We start from the raw sequence: 23,508 nt of genomic DNA on the forward strand, positions 1-23,508 counted from the left end.
AGACCAGTGCAGTGAAGAGACCCACCCCCGATACCTTTGCTTAACAAAAATTCTAGAGGAAACACTGGGTATAGGTTGCAATTCCAAAGATGGAGGAAGTGTTAGAGAGAAATCAGTTATTAAGTGTCATCCAACTGTTTTTACCAACCTCTATGATACAGTACCTTACTCAATTAAATCAGTACGTGACAAGTGACATTAACTGCCAGAAGAGAAGGTTTTTGTGCTCCAATTAATAATAACACCACCATTTTATCCCAAACACAGGGAATAACATTACACCAATTACCCACTTCTGCACTTCCAGCAGCCTCCATATCTGATATTATGGGAATACACACCACCTCTGGTAAAATTTAATTTCATTAAGGCAAACTGCTGATTGGTGGCCGGATACAAACTTTAAATATAAGGTAAACTCAGGTAAATTTGACTGTAATTACCTTGAACGGTTCCAAGGTTGGAGTTATCAAAAAACTGCTTGGGACAGTTAATCGACATTCAGAGCCTGGACGGACATCAAAGAACTTTCTCTTGGGCGAGTCGAGGAACTTCTTGGGAGAATAAATAAACTTTTTGGGATAGTCTATGAACTTCTTGGGAGAGTGAAGGAACTTCATGGGAGAGTTGAGGTACTCAGAAGTCATGGGAAGGCGTCGTTTTGTATGAGTACATGCAGATGGAGGCGTTTCTACCACGTCCCTCCTCTCCTTCAGCGTAACTGCTCTAGCATTCCACTTGGCAATATCTCCTTGCTGAGTGGAAACATGGCTGTGAAAACAGAGAGAAATGGCAGAATGTCAGTGATACGATATCTCAAGAAACTTCTAAACATTACAGTAATCTTACAGATTCATCTTTACCTTACCAATTCAGAAATTCTCTTTTGTAGTCGTTTCACTTCCTCAAGTTTGTTCTTTTCAAGGAGAATGTTGCTTTGGACCATACGTCCTCTGGTGGTTGTCAGTCTGGCATGCAGATCCTCTCCCCCCATGTCTGCAATAACAAACATCTCAATTAGGGCTCATAACTATTCACTTGTTGTTTTGTGGTAATTTCAAATTCTATTCTTAATATTGTCTGTGGCAGACTTACATAACTGTTCTCCCTCCTGCTGTGATCTTCTCAGAGTCTCCTTCAGCGTTCTCAGAGCGTCCTCCTTTGTGGTTCAGGAGCGTGGTCATCCTCAGTAACCTTGGGGAAACAAATGCAGAACGTCATAAACATGCATCTTCTCCAATGACGACTCAGGGAGAGATACTTTAAACAAGCCCTGCTCAAATTCAGCAGTGGTACAAACCTGATGGAACCAAAGGAAGAATACACATTTAAAATGACATTGAAGCTCATGATTAAAACAAATTAAGCCTTACTCCTCTTGGTGTTTAGAGCACAATGCAGTCATCTCATCTTCATTTTCACAACTTTAGCATTCAGCTTTTCAAGCTCAAGAGCACTAGGTGATGCTCTTTTACAAGTGGTTTTGGCTAAAATGGCTTTAAATGGTTCCTTTGCATTGCCCTCAGATGAAGCAGTTGAAAGAAGAATTGCAAGGCTTCAAAGAAGGACAGTCTGTTGTTTCCTTCTGCTGTGTCTGAAGTTGCTGTGGTATTTGCCCCCATTCCAGATGCTCAGTGATGCAAATGCGACCATGTCCATATTGACAGAGCAGTTCAATAACCTGGAGCAGAGCACAAAGTGTTTTACCACCAGGGAAGCAGAGGGAATTTGCTCCAGACTCGAGGCTTCCACTCAGCAGCTCCAGGTGGGCTAGCACTGAATTTTCTGTTTCAAAATCTATACAAATGCATCATTCGATGACATCATAATAAAAGCAATTTTATCCCTTTGCAGGCGTCCTTTGTGAGGCTCCAGTTTGTTATCAATGGTAGACCATTGTCAATGATAGACCACTTGGTCTAGGGCACTGCATCGCAGTGCTAGCTGTGCCACTGTCGCAGCCGGCCGCGACCAGGAGGTCCATGGGGTGATGCACAATTGGCCTAGCGTCGTCCGGGTTAGGGAGGGTTTGGCCGGTAGGGATATCCTTGTCTCATCGCGCACTAGCGACTCCTGTGGCGGGCCGAGCGCAGTGCACGCTAACCAGGTCGCCAGGTGCACGGTGTTTCCTCCGTGCACGGTGTTTCCTCCATTGGTGCAGCTGGCTTCCGGGTTGGATGCGCGCTGTGTTAAGAAGCAGTGCGGCTTGGTTGGGTTGTGTTTCGGAGGACGCATGGCTTTCGACCTTCGTCTCTCCCGATCCCGTACGGGAGTTGTAGCGATGAGACAAGATAGTAACCACTAACAATTGGATACTATGAAATTGGGGAGAAAAGGGAGTAAAATTCAACAACAAAAAATAAATTATAATATATATAATTTTGCTCCTGCCTAAACATTTTGTAGTCTCACCTCAAGCTCTTGAGATTTGCATCCAGATGCCTCCACAGCCTTCTTTAAGGAGGACATTTCATTCAGTAGTTCTTTCTGTAGTAAACAAAAGGTTACAAGCACAAACCATCTTAATGACTTATAGTAAGTCCCTATGACATTTATGGACTTGCAATTGTCTTATGCCATACATAGTACATGGTGGTCCCGTGTGGCTCAGTTGGTAGAGCATGGCGTTTGCAACGCCAGGGTTGTGGGTTGTGGGTTCATTTCCCACGGGGGGACCAGGGATCAATTCCCACGGGGGGACCAGGATGAATATGTTTGAACTTTCCAATTTGTAAGTCGCTCTGGATAAGAGCGTCTGTTAAATGTAAATGTACATTCCAATTTGCTAAACTACTACATTGAAATAGATTGGTTATACAACTTTGACATATCTACGCAATCTTTGCAGCAGTCTATTACCTCATATTCTCTTTTGCTCTCCTCTTCCAGAGAATTGAACTCATCCATCTCTTTCTTCTCCTCCATCTCCTGAAGAAGTGCAGCCTTTTCTTTCTTCAAGTTTTCAGTCCATCCCATTAGAATATTGAGCTCCTGCTTGAAATAATCACGCTCAGCAGCAACCATTTCCTGTTGACAGACCACATGGTGAGGTGAGAATTCAATACAAAAATAACAGAAAAACAAATTATAGCTAGATACCTTCTCAGACACCAACGTCTCACAGAGTTGAATTGTCTCCTCAAATCCCCTTTTCATCTGTAAAGAATGACAGTTGGACCATTTTTGCATTTAAATGAAATGATTTCTGACATTCTGCATGATAAACCAGTGAGAAGGCATTGGTGATAGCCAACCTGCTCCTGTGAGTCAGTGGAAATTTGAGACTTTTCCTCTAGCATCTTCTGCAGTTCAGCAACCCTCCTCTCAAAAGTCACCACCTTCACCAGGGCCTCCTGCGCATCAGCAGGCATTTGTGACTTTTCTTCTAGCCGCTTCTCTAGTTCAGCAGTCCTGCTCTCAAAAACCGCCCCTTTCTCCATGGCCTCCTGGTTCTGCTGAACTTCGTTTTCCAGCTGTGCATCAGTGGGCATTTGCAACTTCTCTAGCTGCATTCCCAGTTCGGCAACCCTCCTCTCAAAAGTCTCCACTTTCTCCATGGCCTCCTGCTTCTGCCGAGCCTCATTTTCCAGCTGGATCTCCAGACGGGACACCTTCTCAGACAATTTGTTCAACTGGTTTGGAGATAAAAATTCAGAACAGAAGAGAATGCAGGAACATGAGTATGAAGGACAACAAGAAGGTAATGCGGCGTTACGATAAGATGGCAATAGTTCATGTTCACCTTTCTGATAAACTACGCAGTCACACTGCTCTGGTTCATCTCCATGTCAAAGGTATAATCTAACTCATCGCCATCTGTGAATACACAAACAGAAAAAAAGCTATTGAACATGATTTATGTGCCAGTATAGCAAAATATAGCATACCGTATAGCAGAATGAAAGCTACCACTGACATTGATATTTAGTTTATTTTTCCTATGGTTATTACCCTCATTCTGCTCTGTCAAGACAGACATATCAGCGTTTCTCTTTTTGAGAAAAGGCTCAGCAAAGCTTAGGTCAGACTCTCCAGCATGGAGGAAGGCTGGTGATGGCAGTTTTCCACCCCACGTAACCCTCCGTTTCGACATCTTTACCAATATAAAGACATGGTTAAACAAAGTAAAAAATAACCAAAAAGTACAACTGTTAAGGAATTAGGCATCAGATACATATCTGTAAGGCACTAAAAGTTAACATTTTTGATGGAAACAAAGTCTGAGGAGGTGACTAGAAGTTTGGTTAAATTCTTAATCCTGTCCTCTTGTTCTCTTTGGAGCTGATCCTTCTCTTGCAAAATCTGGGACAGAGTCTCCTTCTCTGTCGCGGTTGTTTGAGTGACTGAGGAGACGTAAGGCAGTGCACAAAAATAAAGGTTGAAATTGCAGTTGTAAAAAGGGTCAATTCTTCGAAAGGAAAGCCGACAAAATTTCTAAGGAACCCCAATAGCCAGTACAGCTAGACTTGCCTCATGAAGTCGGCGCTTGAGGTCCACAATTTCATTTCTGTATCTTCTAAGAAGGGCTCCGTCATCAGAAACCTCTGTGACATGCGGGTCATTCTTCATGTTCTTTGCTGAACTAGCAAACTACATTATAGAGATGGGCAGATACTTTATTTAAAAAGGAATGTTACATTTGTCTGATATTAATCATTTAAAATAAGGATTTAAGATGGACAAATATTTCACCCACTTGAAGAGTGCTAATTGTTTCTTCCAGAGTAATTGGGGTGATAGTGCAGATGATGACAGTTTTTGCATTTCCACCCAAGGAATTTTGGAGGATACGGTTGAGTTTACTGTCCCTGTAGTTAGTAAAACCCCTGAATGTATGGATAAAAATCACATTAATGAACATTAAACAAATTGCATAAGTTACACAAATGCTGTGGAAAATGGTGAGAAACCAAACACCTACTTCTGGGTTTCATCAGACAGTTTCTTGATCACTTGAGCGAGGGTGAAAAGGCTGCGATTTATATTACATCCTACTTTGAAACGTGTACCTACAATATCAGATGTCAAAAATCCCAAAATGCAACTGAACTCAACCACCAAAGGAAGGTTGTTCAGATATTTCACACTGTTGTTACATTAGCACAAATATCAAGCCACGTACCTTCAGCGCCTGTTTGACTTGCTCTCTCAGCCCCGGCTGAAAGAGCAGAATTTGTCAACCAAATTCTACATGAAAATGAGACTGGTAAGAAAATACAAAATGGAGGACACATCTGAGTTCACTAAACTTCCTTCACTGTGGCAGCTTACCAAATGGAACACAATAATGGCGCTGTCTGAACTTTCACCAGATGCAGGGTCACCCCTGTCACGACTCTCCAAGATCTGAGAAAAAACACCAACATTATCTCCAGCACACAGATAACCAGATATGCATTGTCTATTGTGATGTATAATACAGTGTCTTACCATGCGGAAAATTGTGTGTGAACAACTGCGTCGCTGGTTCCTTTTTGTCTTTCCATAATGGCGATTCTCTAGGGCGTACATTTAACATTGAATAGTGTCAGTATGTTAAAGTCAATGCATGGATTATATTTAATCTAACACGATGGTTTAAATAAGGAATAAGAGCATTTTACTTTCTCCTTTTCTAACCCACGCAATGACTTGCTCAATAGATGTCACCAGTTCCTCAGTAAGGTAAGCTACATAGACGTTTCACCATTTAAAAACACCAGTCATGTCTTGGTTATTGTAGTCCAACAGTTCTATTGTCTTACAATATTTCCATCAAACTTACATTGTTCCCCTCTCAGGTTTCTAGAGGTTTCCTTATCCAACTGTCACAGAGCAAATCTGTCACAGTTTTATTGTAGATCTCCAAGTATGACACCCTCAGAAGGTACTCCTTTTTTGGACGATGAAATAAAAAATGAAAATCAAACGACTTACAACACATCTTACACATGCATATGACTGTTTATTTTCTATCTACAACTACTCACGTTTTTTATAGTCTGGAAGACATCCTCCATGGCAAAGGGTATAACTACTGGAGTAAGAGAACTCCCCATCATAGTGAATGTCTTCCCAGATGCAGTTTGTCCCTAAGCAAATATTGTTCCTGAGAAAATGTTAGCCAAAGTTTTTTTAAAGTAGGGGTGTGAATCAGAGCACCAGTCGGTATCTGGTGTGACCACCATTGCCTTATGCAGCACGACACAGCCACTTCACAGAGTTGATCAGGCTGTTGATTGTGGAATGTTGTCCCACTCCTCTTCAATGGCTGTGTGAAGTTTCTGGATATTGGCAGGAACTGGAACACGCTGTCGTACATGTCAATCCAGAGCATCCCAAACATGCTCAATGGGTGACATGTCTGGTGAGTACGCAGGCCATGGAAGAACTGGGACATTTCATCTTCTAGGAATTGTGTACAGATCCTTGTGACATGGGGCTGTGCATTATCATGCTGAAACATGAGGTGATGGTGGCGAATGAATTGCACAACAATGGACCTCAGGATCTCTTCACGGTATCTCTGTGCACTCAAATTGCCATTGATAAAATGTAATTGTGTTAGTTGTTCGTAGCTTATGTCTGCCCATACCATAACACCACAGCCACCATGGTGCACTCTGTTCAAAACGTTGATGTCAGCAAACCGCTCGCCCACGCGACACCATACACGTGGTCTGCGGTTGTGAGGCCGGTTGGAAATACTGCCAAATTCTCTAAAACTACATTGGAGGTGGCATAAGGTATAGAAATTAACAGTCAATTATCTGGCAACAGCTCTGGTGGACATTCCTGCCGTCAACATGCCAATTCTGTGGCATTGTGTTGTGTGACAAAACGGCACTTTTAAGAGTGGCCTTTTATTGTCTCCAGCACAAGGTGCATCTGTGTAATGAATACGCTGTTTAATTTGCTTCTTGATATGCCACAACAGTCAGGTGGATTGATTATCTTGGCAAAAGAGAAATGCGCACTAACAGGGATTTAAACAAATGTATGCTCAAAATTTTTGTGCGTATGTATAATTTTGGGGATATTTTATTTTAACATGTGACCAAAACTTTACAGGTTGTGTTTATATTTTTATTCAGTGTACTCGAGGTTAGAATGAAATGTGATGTTCCTCTGGTCTTCTCTGTCTGAATGTGTCCCTCTCCTACACAGGTGGCAGTCCATGTCTCCTCTGCGTCAGTTCAGGAAGCTCCCAGAGGAAGTCATCAAGAAGATTGAAAAGAAGAACTTCCCCTTCGAGCGCCTCTATGACCTCAACCACAATGAGATTGGTGAGTCTGTTCTGCATTGCACCCCAAATGCCCCACCTCGATCTGGACCCACTAACACTACACACGCATTGATTCATCCCCGGTTGTTGAAGTTGTCACTGCCTCTAGCAACTTACCCCGAAAATTAGTCGGCAACACTGTTCACAATCCCTTACCATTATAACCTTGAACAGTGGAGACAAGAGGCTTTGTAAGTTCCTGGTACAGCTGTAGAGTTGTTTCTTCAGCACTAAATACACGGTCTGTAAGGAAACAAATCATACAAATAAGTGATTCACGTTATTGCCTGCATGTCCGGCCAACATTCATACTCGCCTTTAGGAAAATTCACCGAAACTGAAGTTCTTGGTAAAATTTCCATCGTCAACCTGATGAATTGTCTGCTTATCAGCTTTCCAATAGAACTTGACCGGCTCGGCGCTTTCTGCAGCAGTTTCCTCCCTACGATAGATGAACAACATTAGAGAGATCCACCACAGATAAAGCTACTGTAGGTAGTTAGCAAGCCAATGTCTCAACTTTTACAGTTATTTTACAGTTTACAGTTTACAGCTATTATACAATCATGTAGTTGGTACAAATCAGATCTGTTGGCTTGCTTGATTAATTAGTTACCTACTAACTTACTCTAACTAGAACTAAGTTAGCGCAAACGATTTTAATTTTTTTATTTCACCTTTATTTAACCAGGTAGGCTAGTTGAGAACAAGTTCTCATTTGCAACTGCGACCTGGCCAAGACAAAGCATAGCAATTCGACACACAACAACACAGTTACACATGGAATAAACAAAACATACAGTCAATAATACAGTAGAACAAAGAAAACGAAAAGTCTATATACAGTGAGTGCAAATGAGGTAAGATAAGGGAGTTAAGGCAATAAATAGGCCATGGTAGCGAAGTAATTACAATGTAGCAATTAAACACTGGAATGGTAGATGTGCAGAAGATGAATGTGCAAGTAGAGATACTGGGGTGCAAAGGAGCAAGATAAATAAATAAATACAGTATGGAGATGAGGTAGGTAGATAGATGGGCTGTTTACAGATGGGCTATGTACAGGTGCAGTGATCTGTGAGCTGCTCTGACAGCTGGTGCTTAAAGCTAGTGAGGGAGATATGAGTCTCCAGCTTCAGAGATTTTTGCAGTTCGTTCCAGTCATTGGCAGCAGAGAACTGGAAGGAAGGACGAACAAAGGAGGAATTGGCTTTGGGGGTGACCAGTGAGATATACCTGCTGGAGCACGTGCTGCTATGGTGACCAGTGAGCTGAGATAAGGCGGGGGTTTACCTAGCAGAGACTTGTAGATAACCTGTAGCCAGTGGGTTTGGCGACGAGTATGAAGCGAGGGCCAACCAACGAGAGCGTACAGGTTGCAATGGTGGGTAGTGTATGGGGCTTTGGTGACAAAACGGATGGCACTGTGATAGACTGCATCCAGTTTGTTGAGTAGAGTGTTGGAGGCTATTTTATAGATGACATCACCGAAGTCGAGGATCGGTAGGATGGTCAGTTTTACGAGGGTATGTTTGGCAGCATGAGTGAAGGATGCTTTGTTGCAATATAGGAAGCCGATTCTAGATAAAATTTTGGATTGGAGATGCTTAATGGGAGTCTGGAAGGAGAGTTTACAATCTAACCAGACACCTAGGTATTTATAGTTGTCCATGTATTCTAAGTCAGAGCCGTCCAAAGTAGTGATGCTGGACGGGCGAGCAGGTGCGAGCTGTGATCGGTTGAATAGCATGCATTTAGTTTTTACTTGCGTTTAAGAGCAGTTGGAGGACACGGAAGGAGAGTTGTATGGCATTGAAGCTCGTCTGGAGGTTAATTAACACAGGGTCCAAAGAAGGGCCAGAAGTATACAGAATGGCGTCGTCTGCGTAGAGGTGTATCAGAGAATCACCAGCAGCAAGAGCAACATCATTGATGTATACAGAGAAGAGAGTCAGCCCAAGGATTGAACCCTGTGGCACCCCCATAGAGACTGCCAGAGGTCCGGACAACAGGCCCTCCGATTTGACACACTGAACTCGATCAGAGAAGTAGTTGGTGAACCAGGCTGTCGAGTCTGCCAATAAGAATGTGGTGATTGACAGAGTCGAAAGCCTTGGCCAGGTCGATGAATACGGCTGCGCAGTATTGTCTCTTATCGATGGCGGTTATGATGTCATTTAGGACCTTGAGGACCTTGAGCGTGGCTGAGGTGCACCCATGACCAGCTCTGAAACCAGATTGCATAGCGGAGAAGGTCAATGTCATTCCAGGATACCCCGGCCAGGTCGGTTAGAAAGGCCTGCTCGCTGAACTGTTTTCGGGAGCATTTGACAGTGATGAGGGGTGGTCATTTGGTCGCAGACCCATTACGGATGCAGGCAAATGAGGCAGTGATCGCTGAGATCTTGATTGAAAACAGCAGAGGTGTATTTGGAGGGCGAGTTAGTTAGGATGACATCTATGAGGGTGCCCGTGTTTACGGATTTGGGGTTGTACCTGGTAGGTTCATTGATAATTTGTGTGAGATTGAGGGCATCAAGCTTAGATTGTAGGATGGCCGGGGTGTTAAGCATGTCCCAGTTTAGGTCACCTAGTAGCACAAGCTCAGAAGATAGATGCAAGATAGATGCAAGCAACCTAGTCCCCATCAGTGATGTCCCAGGAATTTGTACTAAACTGCAACGGAAATTGGAGGGCAATGGATTTCAGCACCTCTTTCCAGGTTAGCAGGCATGAAGGAGTTTAAGTTAAATCCGTTTTGCTATCATAATATGGGGAGGAAAGTACTCCAATTCTAGTGTGTCCACTGTGCAGTACATGCAGAGGTCATCCCAGCCATTTTAGAGAATGTCTCAAGGTCTACTGATTGGAAGAGGGGGCTACAAACCCAGTGTCACACCTTGGCCTTAGTTATCTTTGTTTTCTTTATTATTTTAGTTAGGTCAGGGTGTGACTTGGGGGATGTATGTGTTTTGTATTGTCTAGGGGTTTTGTATGTTTATGGGGCAGTGTTCAGTCTAGGTGTATGTATGTCTATGGTTGCCTAGATTGGTTTTCAATTAGAGACAGCTGTCTATCGTTGTCTCTGATTGGGAACCATATTTAGGCAGCCATATTCATTAGGTAGTTCGTGGGTGATTGTCTATGTATTTACGTTAGTTGCTTGTGTCTGCACTTTCGTTTTATAGCTTCACGGTCGTTTGTTGTTTTGTATAGTTTGTCAGTGTTCGTTTCGTTTTCGTCTTCGTTTATTAAATATGTATTGTTATCATGCTGCGTCTTGGTCCTCCTCTCTTCAATGTTACGACGATCGTGACAGAATCACCCAACCAACAAAGGACCAAGCAGCGTGATACAAGGCAGCAGCAGCGATCGCAGGACCATTGGAATTGGGAGGAAATTCTGGATGGCGGAGGACCCTGGGCACAACCTGGAGAATATCACCGCCCTCGTGAAGAGCTGGAGGCCGCTAAAGCCGAGAGGCGGTGGTATGAGGAGGCAGCCTGGAAGCGCGGCTAGAAGCCAGAGAGGCAGTCCTAAAAATGTATTGGGGAGGGGCTCTCGGGGAGTGTGGCAAAGGCTGGTAGGAAACCTGCGCCAACTCCCCGTGCTTACCGTGGAGAGCGAGAGTACGGGCAGACACCGTGTTATGTGGAAGAGCGCACGGTGTCTCCTGTACGTGTACATAGCCCGGTGCGGTACATCCCAGCTCCTCATAACGGCCGGGCTAGAGTGGGCATCGAGCCAGGTGCCATGAAGCCGGCTCAACGCATCTGGTCTCCAGTGCGTCTCCTCGGGCCGGTGTACATGGCACCAGCCTTACGCATGGTTTCCCCGGTTCGCCAGCACAGCCCAGTGCGGGTTATTCCACCTCCCCGCACTGGCCTGGCTACGGGGAGCATTCAACCAGGTAAGGTTGGGCAGGCTCGGTGCTCAAGAGCTCCAGTACGCCTTCACGGTCCGGTATATCCTGTGCCACCTCCTCGCCCCAGCCCATTACCACCAGTGCCAACACCATGCACCAGGCTTCCAGTGCGTCTCCAGAGCCCTGTTCCTCCTCCACGCACTCGCCCTGTGATGCGTGTCTCCAGCCCGGTACCACCAGTTCCGGTACCACGCACCAAGCCTCCTGTGCGTCTCCAGAGCCCTGTACGTCCTGTTGCTGCTCCCAGCACTAGCCTTGAGGTGCGTGTCCTTAGCCCGGTACCACCAGTTCCGGCACCACGCACCAGGCCTACTGTGTGCCTCAGCAGGCCAGAATCTGCTGTCTGCCCAGCGCCGCCTGCACTGCCCGTCTGCCCAGCGCCGTCAGAGCTGCCCGTCTGTCCGGAGCCGTCAGAGCCGCCTGTCTGTCCTGAGCCGTCAAAGCCCCCCATCTGTCCTGAGCCGCTAGAGCCGTCTGTCAGTCAGGAGCCGCTAGAGCCGTTCGTCAGTCAGGAGCCGCCAGAGCCGCCCGCCAGTCAGGAGCCGCCAGAGCCGCCTGCCAGTCAGGAGCCGCCAGAGCCGCCCGCCACGCAGGAGCCGCCAGAGCCGCCCGCCAGTCAGGAGCCGCCAGAGCCGCCCGCCAGTCAGGAGCCGCCAGAGCCGCCCGCCAGTCAGGAGCCGCCAGAGCCGCCCGTCAGTCAGGAGCCGCCAGAGCCGCCCGCCAGTCAGGAGCCGCCAGAGCCGCCCGCCAGTCAGGAGCCGCCAGAGCCGCCCGCCAGTCTGGAGCCGCCCGCCAGTCCGGAGCCGCCCGCCAGTCCGGAGCCGCCCCTCAGTCCGGAGCCGCCCCTCAGTGCGGAGCCGCCGCTCAGTCCGGAGCCGCCCCTCAGTCCGGAGCCGCCTCTCAGTCCGGAGCTGCCCCTCCGTCCAGTGGTGCCCTCTAGGATGGTCTTCAGTCCGGGACTTGCTGTAAGGGTCCCCGCCCCAGAGGCACCACCAAAGTGGGTATTGACTATGGTGGAGTGGGGTCCACGTCCCGCACCCGAGCCGCCGCCGTGAGAAGGCCCACCCAGACCCTCCCCTTCTGTGTCAGGTTTTGTGGCCGGAGTCCGCACCTTTGGGGGGGGGGTACTGTCACACCTTGGCCTTAGTTATCTTTGTTTTCTTTATTATTTTAGTTAGGTCAGGGTGTGACTTGGGGGATGTATGTGTTTTGTATTGTCTAGGGGGTTTTGTATGTTTATGGGGCAGTGTTCAGTCTAGGTGTATATATGTCTATGGTTGCCTATATTGGTTCTCAATTAGAGACAGCTGTCTATCGTTGTCTCTGATTGGGAACCATATTTAGGTAGCCATATCCATTAGGTAGTTCGTGGGTGATTGTCTATGTCTTTACGTTAGTTGCTTGTGTCTGCACTTTCGTTTTATAGCTTCACGGTCGTTTGTTGTTTTGTATAGTTGGTCAATGTTCGTTTCGTTTTCGTCTTCGTTTATTAAATATGTATTGTTATCATGCTGCGCCTTGGTCCTCCTCTCTTCAATGTTACGACGATCGTGACACCCAGAAACATTTTTGTGTCTGTACCAACGGGGAGTGGCAATACTGGCATTCGTTATACCTGTTATTCAGGTATGAATTAAACCATCAGCCATACATTTTTTTATGGAAGATGTGTTTTCTTTCATTAGATCGAATGTAATCAGTTTGATGTTCTCATGTCGTTTTAGGCACTGATGGAGCGAGTTGTATGTGACATGCGGGTTTTGACAGTGTTGCCCACCAAAGAGCTTGCACAGCAGGTAACTAGGGTCAAACCTTCAATCTCCATGATGGAGATAACTTGTGATTATGTTTGGTTAGTTCACATCCACTGAAAAACGTTGAATGTTTTTCCCCAAACAGGTTTGCAAAGTATTCAGTTCATATGCGGAGGGCACCAGCTTGAAAGTTGTCAAACTCGCTGGTGAAAAAAGTTTTTTTCTACAGAGCAGGCATCGCTCTCTGAAACCCAGTCAAGACACATCAAGGTCTTTCTTCCTTGGTAGATATTCAATTATTCTATTTGTTTAAGCTTAGAGTTTCCTTTCACTCAAAATAGTCCTTTGTGCATAAATGACACCATGATTTTAAAGAGAAAATCAGTCTGAAAGAGATACATTTTGCTCTTTGTACAGAGGTGGAACAAACCACAGTTTGGCAGACATTGTTGTCGCAACCCCTGGGAGACTGGTTGATCACATCAATAAGATTGATGGTTTCAGTTTGGAACACCTCCGCTTCCTTGTGGGTCACTAATACAAGAGAGAGATTAAAGTAGATGTCACACGTCAAAATTTGATGGATGACCCTATGTGAGCCTATGTGACCGCTATGTGAACCTAACGGGCTGCCTGTCAGGACATCCTGGCAGGGGTGGGGGCTGGTTGGGTAAGGGTCCAGTTGTCAGGTCAACCGGTAATGATTTATGACCCCAGCCTGATTTATGACCCTATGTAATGATTTATGACCCTATGTCCTGTTGTAGCAGGCATGCCCATATTTGGGCTTCCGGTCAGGACATCCTGGCCGGGGTGGGGGTCTTTGGGGTAAGTGTCAAGTTGTCAATGTCGTAAATCAGAAAAAGATCATGATTTATGACCCTATGTAGTGATTGATGCCCCAATGGTTTGTAGAAGGGGGGGATGCCCATATTTGGGCTTCCGGTCAGGACATCCTGATCCTGGGCTTTTTGGGGTAAGTAAGTGACCAGGTGTCATGTCAAACTGTTCCTGGATGTCTAGTGTTGGGGGTTGTTAATGAACATTTCAAAGAGGCTGGCTTTGCAGAAGCCTTATAAAGCCCCAGAACAATTCCTGTTTAAGACTGTACAAGATCTTAAGAATAACCATGGAATTTGGGATCGGTGGCAAAGCGGTGATGACTGTAACAACTGAAGCGGGTCCTCGGTTGGTCCATAGAGCACGGGCCAAGTATCAACCCGCAATATATGATGCTCCAAAAAAACGTTTTTTAAATGTGTATAGAAGCCAAATACCTCCATCAAATGCGCTGAAAGATCAAGTGTTGATGTCTAATGGACAGCTGTGGGGGTATCGGTTTGATTACGTGGCCTGTAGAGTGACCCTCTATACGGTCGCTGAAGGAGAAGAATATACAGACCAGACTGTAGGCTTGGACTATGGTGTTGAAGACTGGTCGGTTTTTCGCAAGGTTGTGTGTCCTGAACTGCGCCTTATCACCAAGGGGTATAGTGTGTTCACGGGGCACGAGACCCGTTGGGAAGGTACCCCTGACTCCTCAGGACGAATATTTCACAGGGTGAAAATACAAAGACAGAATGGACGCCCCTGCGGCTTGGAGTTCTATATCGGCACCCAGGAAATCCGAAACCAAAACCTTCGGGAGGGGGGCCATACTGGGGATACCAGACTGCGTCTGCTTATTCCTTTTAAAAGTTGGGATGTACTGGAATTGAACATGTTGCAGGCGTTGGATGATCTCTTTGTACAGAGCCAACAGAGGCAGAGCCTTGTGCATTTAAAGAAGTGCATAATATATACGAATCTTGAAGATTACGTTTCAAAAGAGCCTCAAGAAGATACAACTTCAGAAGAAAACTAAGTACGGGGAGTCTTTAACCACGCCCAGATACCCAAAGGCGGGGTTCTACAATAAAAGCAAAAGCAGCCGGTTCTTCATTTCATCATAGACCATGGATATCCCTACCTTCTACGAGGACTCCGCTACGTCATGGGGCCCTGAAACTAAGGACTCAATGCCTCGCAGCCCTACACTCTACTCACCCCTGGCAAGACCCTCGACACCCCCTACATGTACCCAGCCTGAGGATGTGTTTGATGGGGTGGTCAGTACTATTTTTGTGGATACCATCAAGGCCTCTGTAGCTACACTTTTAGACTTGGTGATTGGCGACTATATAAGAGAAAAATGCATCGGCTGTGAGATCAATCATCCCAGCCAGCGTCGTCATCCTTGCCTATACGACCCTCCGAGATACTACTTTTTCAATCATTTTGAGGAGCTGGTGAAAAGACTCTGGTCCCGCAGGTTTATACCATCGCTGGTCAGCGCCCTGGAGTCTATGGGTCTTGTGCCGTCTATCCCTAGAGTTTACGGGGTAACCGAGGCCTTCCTACATGAACTGAAGGAGGCAATTTTCATCCACGAGAAACTCAAAGAAATCCGACACACCCTGGTGACCGACAACAAATACCGGGAAGCTGTGGTGGCTGATGTGGTGCTTTTCTGGCTCAATAAATCCCAAGAGACCGAGTGACATTTTGTTATTTAGAGCTATGGGTAACTATGTATCTACGATGTTGGAGCGAATAAATACATTTTTTCTTTTGAGAGACCTTACAAATGTTATGCATCAGATTATTGAAAATAAAGTGAATAATGTATCGTTCTACACGACACACAATACCTGGGCTAATGTCGAGCGTTTGTTGAAAATGGAACAAATCATGAATCATGTACGACATACGGGTGGGAGTTTGCAATGGACACAAATGGTATCAAGAATTGTTGATGAGTCTGAAGAGCTAGAAGTAACTTTGGCTAAGATTTTGCATTATTTGTTTGAACCCCCATTTAATGTGAACGTGTATCATATTTGTTGTTTATATACTTATATATCCGACGTGTGTGTTTTAAAAATTCAGCGACACAAACCTGTAAATCTAAACCATATATACAGGGTGTTGCATGATGTGATTGTTGAGAAAACTGGGACTTGTATCTTGCAACAAATCATGAATTGGTTGTATACGTAATACTTGGTGTTAAAAAAATTAAAATTCTCAAACTGAAATGTTGTCGTTATTTGAAAGTGGCTCATTAACGTTATTGTCCCTCAGAGAGGCAAGAAGGATGGCTGAACAGCTGTTGAAAAACATTTATTATAATCCCGCTAACCCCGGGTCTTATGGTGGTAAAGAGCGTTTACAGAGAGCAATAGCCGAAGAAACAGGTAGCCTGTTAAGCGATGCTAAAGTGAGTGAGTGGTTATCAGAGCAGGATGCCTATACTCTCCATAAATCTGTAAGAAAACATTTTCCAAGAAATAGAGTTTTTTCTACGCATCCCTTATCCCAATTTCAGGCGGATCTATGCGACATGCAGGCCCTTGCCGATAAAAATGATGGAAATCGCTACATGCTAACGGTTATAGATATTTTCTCTAAAGTAGCCTTTGTAAGGGTTTTAAAAAATAAGAGCGGGGCCGAGGTAACCCGGGCCTTTGACTCGATCTTGAAGGCAGGAGGAGCACCCAATAAAGTGCAGACTGATGGCGGAAAAGAATTCTTCAATAAAACATTTCAGAAGCTGATGAATAAGTATAAAATAATACATTTTGCTACAGGCTCGGATTTGAAAGCTTCGGTTGTGGAACGCTTTAATAGGACTTTGAAGGAGCGGATGTGGAGATATTTTACAGCTCACAACACACACCGATATCTCGATATAGTTCAGGATTTAGTAACGGGTTACAATAACAATTATCATAAGAGTATAAGGATGAAGCCGTCGGAGGTGTCTTCTGAAAACTCTTTTCAAGTCTTTAAAAATCTGTATGGTTTGTTCCCCGTTCGCCGTAAGAAAAAAATTAACTTTAAATTCAACGTGGGTGACTTGGTGCGTATATCTAAATTGAGGGGTGTTTTCGACAAAAAATACGAACAAGGCTTTAGCTCTGAGTTGTTTACCGTTACAGAATGTCTGCCACGCATACCCTCTGTCTACAAATTACAAGATTATGACGGGGAGCTTATAGAGGGATCTTTTTATGAAAAGGAATTACAGAAGGTCCAGTTGGGTAAAGACAAAGTCTTTCACGTGGAGGAGATTCTAGATCAGAAGAGAGAAAAGGGTAAAAAATGGTTGCTGGTCCGCTGGAAAAACTGGCCCCAAAAGTTCAACAGCTGGGTATTGGAGCATGATGTGGTGGAGGCAACGGGGATTAACTTAAACCCACAGTCCTGATAACTAGCTCCTCATTCTCGTGTACACACGAGTGCATCATGGAACACAGCGGCTTCTACCTGACTCTCCCCAGTAATGCGTCTGCACATATATATCGTAATAATCAGAGTTCGAATTATACAACCAATTTTCCAAAGCCTATAGAGTTATCCGAGGCTTGGGAAGTAGGTCTCAGCGAGATTACATACCCCCATAGTTGGTATAATATCAAAGATAAGGACCGTGATTTTTATTGCAAAAAGTTATCGGAACCTGCGAAACTTATTAAGCTTAAAAAAGGTTTCTATAGAACCGTCAACAGGATCGTCTCAGAGTTGAATGAACACCTAACCCTAAACAAGATGGAAATATTCCTATTCTACAATCCAATCCATAAAAGGATACAAATCTCAGGGCCTGCTAACGGGGGTATAAAGACCAGCGGTAATTTATCCTACATGTTGGGGATGGGTCCCAATAAATGGACGTATGTGAAAGATAAATTATTCCCATTCCCTGCGGATATCCATGCAGGCTTTTACAACATATTTGTGTATACCGACATCATAACCTATCAAAGGGTCGGAGACACATGTGTGCCCCTCCTGAGAACAGTTCATATAGACGGAAAGGATGGGGACATCGTCACTGTCAATTATGACAAGCCGCACTACGTACCCGTCAGCAAGAAATATATTGAAAACATTCTGGTTGAGCTTAAAACGGATCAGAACGAAAACATTGAATTTACTTATGGTAAAACGATTGTAAAACTACACTTTAGACCCACCAAAACCTCTCTACATATATAATATTTGGTATTATATTTATAAACATAATACCAAATAAAAGGGTTATGGAGCACCCTCAGCTCGACCCCAACCGTTATGTTTCATACTATGTGGATCAAGTTGGTAATGGACTACCAGGATATCATGGAGCACCGACAATGTATGGTGCGGGGATAGGGGGTATATTTCGTAACCTCTTTAGGATGGTTTTACCGTTTATGAAGAGAGGCTTCAGCATAGCCAAACCACACTTAAAATCCGCGGCTAAAAATATAGTAAGTGAGGTTGTAGCAAATGCTATGACCCGCAGAGCGTCACCAGAGGTGGAGCATCAAGAAGGCTCGGGTCTTATGATATTGTCTCGAAGGCCAAAAAAGAGACCCCCAGGTTTAAGACGCAGGCCTGCACCTAAAAAGCGGAGGTTAACTGTTAAAAGAACCTCAGTAAGTCAAAGACGTGGTAAAGTGAGGAGGTCTGGCCCAAAAAGAATACTAGGAAGTATTTTCTAAAAGAATAAGTGACATGGCTCTTTTACACCGAATGTCCTCTGAAGCTATAAAGACAGAACTCGATCTTTCACGGCACCGTTAACGCAGCATTCAATAGACAGGTCCAGTTATGTGGAGATAGCCCCCCTCTCGGCTATTACAGATAACGGGCCTATCGAATTTTTCATACCCGGCCACGGTGACAACTATCTGGACCTCAACAACACCTTGGTGCATTTACGTCTAAAAGTGACCAAAAGAGATGGGTCTAATATTGCAGGCGATGCCAAAGTGAGTCTCATTAATTACCCCTTGGCCACCATCTTCTCCCAAGTGGATGTGACTTTGGGTGAACGCCTAATCAGTCAAAGCAGCGCCACATACCCATATAGAGCCATCATGGAGTGTTTGCTAAACTACTCCGAAGACACTCTCAAAACACAATTTAGCGCCGGGTTGTTTAGCAAGGATACTGCAGGAGTCTCTATGGAATCGACAGACCCTTCCACCGGGGCGAACAAAGGCCTGGCGGCACGCGCTCGCTACTGCGCCGAATCTCGAGAGTTTCATTTGCTAGGCCCTATACACTCTGACATTTTCTTTCAAGAACGGTTGCTCTTAAATTCTGTTGATTTAAGATTAAAATTAACCAGGGCCAAGGATGAGTTTTGCCTGATGTCTCCCCAAGACGGGGATTTTAGTTTGAAAGTGTTGGGGGCCACCCTTTTTATTAAAAAAGTGTCTGTATCTCCGGCAGTACGCCTGGGTCACTCACATGCTTTGATGAAAGGAAATGCCCTTTACCCTCTCCAAAGAATTACCATGAAAACCTTTAGCATACCTGTGGGCAGTAGAATCTGCAGTCAAGAAAACCTATTTTTAGGCCCTTTACCTAGATATGTGGTTATAGGTCTGGTTGATCACGCCTCTAATACGGGGAGTTTAGATAAAAAACCCTTTAATTTTCAACACTTCAATGCAGAGTATGTAGCTCTCTGTCAGGACGGACGTCAGGTTCCTGCTAAGGCTTTCCAACCCCAATTTAACAACAACATATCTGTGCGAGAATTTTACAATCTATTCCTGGCCACAGGGAGGCATCTAAAAGATCTCTCTTTGCCTATTGACAGAAATGATTTTGCAGAGGGTTACACTTTGTATGCTTTCAATTTATCACCTGATGATGACACCTCAGGAAATCTGTCTGTGATGTCCCAAGGTAACCTCAGGCTGGAAATGCGTTTCCGTACACCTTTAACCTGTACAGTTAGCATGATTGTTTACGCATGCTCTGATTCAATCTTGGAAGTGAATGCCCGAAGACAGGTCTTAGTGGATTATTATTAAGGACCTTTGAGCAAAGACATGAATACCCAAGAGTTGGAAGGGCTCATGAGCCGCTTGATTGGAAAACAATTTTGTGGAGTGATGGCTTGTGATGAATTACCTATTGAGATATGGCCTGAGAGGCCTGCAATGTTTATTGTCAATACCCATCCTAAACACATGCCTGGTGAACATTAGCTAGCTATGACATTAGAACAGGAAGGTGGAAGAAAAATCTCAACTTTTTTTGATTCCTATGGCTTTCCCCCCGGTTTTTCACATTTTCCTAAATCTATTAAAGATTTTTTGACCCTAAACGGTTCAAAGATCTACTACAGCATCAAACAAGTGCAAGATAACCTTTCCACTACATGCGGTCACCACTGTGTATTTTACCTGTGCCAAAGAGCCCGGGGAGTTTCTTTTGAAGATGTTATGTTTCTTTATAAGGATGATTTAAGAAGTAATGATAACTTTGTATCTTGTTTTGTTAGAAAATATCAAAAGTGTTCAAATGTGTGTTGTTTAAGAACGCGTAATCAAGGCGTATGCTCACGTCATATGTTTCAAGAATGCCACAAATGTTAAATTGCTTATTTTTCAAATAAAACATTTTATTGAATTTAATCATAGTCATTCAAAAGTCATTTTCAAAAGTCTAACCACGCCGAGAGATCGGGATTAGGAAAAGGTCCTGAGACGTTCATGGGAGTAAATGAGTTAGCATCATCGCTTTCATAGGGGGGCGGTGTCGTTGGGGCATCTTTAGGGGTGCTGTATCTCGTTGAAGGCTTTTGTTTTAAAGCTTGAATCTGTTGACGAAGCTTATGGTTGGGTACACCCGAGAGGGGAATGTTCAGGATTGCCAGGGCCTTAAGAAACTGACGCCAGCCGGGAGGCCTTCGGTCATCAGCAACCTTGTGGGCAGCCGTGGTACTTTTAAGTAAGTCCACCATATGGGAACCCCTAACAACAGCGCCCTGAAGTATAAACTCTCCAGAATCGTTCCAAGCAGCTAATCCCTTTGAGTCTTTTATCTTGTTCATAATGTATTTAACATTCTTCCGGTTACGTAAAGGCACATGTGTCAGTAGGTCATGCATAACTTTATCTTCAAAAGGCATTTGAGCTTCACCAGACATAGGATCTTCACTAGGTAAGATCGCTGGTACAGGCCTTACCGGGGCCTGGCTATCGTTAGGTTCGACATCTGTTAAAGGGTCCGGTAGGGAAAGTGTTAAATGGTTGGTCTCTCTCTCCCCTTGCTTTACCAGAGTCAAATATCTTTGCATTAGGTTTGTGTATTTTTGGATCTTATCATAAGGGTTCAATCCTTTTCGGTTCAAAACATCCTTCATGGCCGTATCCAAATCATTTTCAGCTGTTTGTCTGATATTTTCAGGACCCTGCATTTGATTTTTAAGTCTATCCAACTCTTGTTGTGGCACCAAGTACATTTTAGTGGCCATCACACCGCGTGTTCAACCCCCACGTCTGGCCGCAATAAGGCTGGTGATGAAGGGCACGGCTATGCTGAGTAAAGGTATAAGAAAACCTCCAGACTGTTGTATACTATGTCTTTTCTTTTGAAGACTGGCCCTTTTATTGGCAAAGAGTTTGATCGCGGTCTTTTGTCTCTTTAATTTTTTCAATTGGTTCAGGGTGAGTGGAATGCGTCCTTTGAGAAGATTCAAAGCAATCTCACATAAGGCTAATATGAGATCTGAAGAACAACTACCCAAGATGGCCTTCCGTCCTCTAGCTGTAGACCCAACTAGCCTTGTCAAGAGGGGCAGGTTTCTTTTTAAACGCAGAGACATAGCGTTTACTTTTTAGGAAGGTATGCAGCAGGCCGCTCCCACGGAAACAGACCTGTACGTAGCCTAAGGTGTTCTGGAGTATTTGCTTTTAAATCCACGATTAAATAAGAAAAGGGCTCTTTGGTAGCGTCCTCATAGCTCTCCATAAAGTATGATTTCCTTCCAGGGTACATCTGCTGAGCTAGAGTGCTAATTTGCAGTTTGTCTCTAGGATTTTTAAACAATACCATGTAGTTGGCATTCAAGCTAATGGTACGGCTATTTTTACCTTGGTGAAACACATTCTGGACCAAGTAAAGCACGGACAGGTTTCTATGATGAGTATATTGGGTAAAAGCTCTTGCAATTTCTGGATGTTCGCTACCAGCAAATAGCATATCGTCCAAAACAAGCAGATTGTGTATATGTGGGGGGAGAAGTTGATCATCAGACAGAGAATCGGGTATTCCTTCAACAAACTTGATTTTTATTTTCTTCAATAATTCATCATACAGAGGTTGGTAACAGGAATAACACCATACAATATTGTCAGGCTTTTGAGATAACACATGTTCAGAATTCTCTAAAATACTTTTTACAAAAAAAGTTTTACCACTGTTTGATGGGCCTGCAATTAAGGCCGAAAAGGGCAGTTTTAAACGGGGGTCAAAATCCTCGACAGCCGTCATTATATCTTAAGCTTTAAGACACACTGGGGCTTGTAGCCTAAGTCAGTAGCCAAAGGGCAATGTGGTACCGTCAGGCAATAGCCGTCTCTTGTCATAGACTACCCTGAATCTTTTAGTGAGTGGGGCGTTTCTTAGATGGAACCCCTTTTTATCCCTCACTATTTTGTTGTAGGAGGTCAAAATCTCCAAGTCACTATTCTTGTCATTTACGAACCCGTCGACCAAGCGCGTGATTGATTCCAAGTTTACACGCGGGGCATTTTCGTAGTTTTGAGTCACGCCTTTGGCTTTCAACACCACGTGATTGTCTTTAGTCCTAAAAGCATAGCTTTTGGGCCCACATGAGGACCATTCTGTGATATGGTCACCCTCGGCGAGTTCACTAGTTAAACCCCCAAGATAGTTGCTAAGTGGGGGGTTCCAATCCCCCGGCTTGCTTACATAGACCACAGAGTCTGTGTCGTGGTAAAGAACCCGCCGCTGAAGCTGTTCCATGAGGGTGTACAGTTCAAGTCGGGCATAGGCTGTGGTAAATGCTGCAAGAAACACATTTACATTACCTGGGGGTAGAACCCACTTTGGGTTGCGCCGCCATTGCACCAAGGCAATGTCTTGACTCAAGAATGAAAAATGTGAAATTTCGTATTGGTCCGAAAAAACAAATTCCAAAAATTCTTCCGGGTCTTTAATGATCGAAGTTGTTAGCATATTGCTTCTCTGCGCTAACTTCCCCCAAAGGGAGTTCAAGTACAATTTCGAAACATTTCTTTTGGTTTTGTTGACCTGTATTCTGTCAGGGTCAAGAAGTATGCCTTCTCTGTCATGGTAGTCTTGAATGTACTTCTCTTTACTTTCGTGATCTGTGACCGATGCTGGATAGCCTGAAGCCATCTGCTTGCATCTCAAGAAGGTCTTGATGTACTCTTTAAAAAGTGTGTCTGATTTCCTGGAAAAGTTCCACACTTCAAAGATTTTGGCCACACGATACCCCTTCTCCAAAGCCTTAGAGAATTCAACGGTGACCCAGACACCTGTCAGGGCTCTTTCTTGATCTGAGTGATCACATGGGTTTTCCTGGTTGTTGTGTTCACAGCATGTGCGACAAAGGGGAAAGAAAAGTTTTCCTTTAGACCCCTTGTAAGGCAGCACAGGTATAAACAGACCCCTAGGAGGGTAGACAGTCGCTTTGATTAAACCAAAATAATTTTGGGGTTCGTCAAAGTCGCTGTGAATAATTTCAGGAT

The 23,508-nt window shown here is 44.5% G+C and overlaps 1 protein-coding gene and 1 pseudogene across 1 annotated transcript; one reads left to right on the plus strand and one right to left on the minus strand.

Moving 5' to 3' along the window:
- Positions 1–1,146: 1,146 nt before the first annotated feature.
- On the minus strand, positions 1,147–7,726 carry LOC129852847 (centromere-associated protein E-like). The gene is given in 20 exon segments (XM_055918483.1): positions 1,147–1,194; positions 2,413–2,487; positions 2,860–3,027; positions 3,100–3,156; positions 3,255–3,632; positions 3,767–3,816; positions 3,952–4,093; positions 4,201–4,353; positions 4,471–4,590; positions 4,697–4,826; positions 4,922–5,009; positions 5,123–5,162; positions 5,164–5,187; positions 5,272–5,346; positions 5,431–5,498; positions 5,604–5,708; positions 5,761–5,911; positions 5,970–6,088; positions 7,421–7,507; positions 7,597–7,726. Coding segments are annotated over 20 exon segments (2,208 nt in total).
- A 104-nt stretch (positions 7,727–7,830) lies between these two features.
- Positions 7,831–23,508, plus strand: part of LOC129852848 (ATP-dependent RNA helicase DDX51-like) — a 30,051-nt pseudogene continuing 14,373 nt past the window's right edge.

Source organism: Salvelinus fontinalis, chromosome 4 (genome assembly GCF_029448725.1).
Source record: "Salvelinus fontinalis isolate EN_2023a chromosome 4, ASM2944872v1, whole genome shotgun sequence".
In the NCBI taxonomy this organism is placed as follows: domain Eukaryota; kingdom Metazoa; phylum Chordata; class Actinopteri; order Salmoniformes; family Salmonidae; genus Salvelinus; species Salvelinus fontinalis.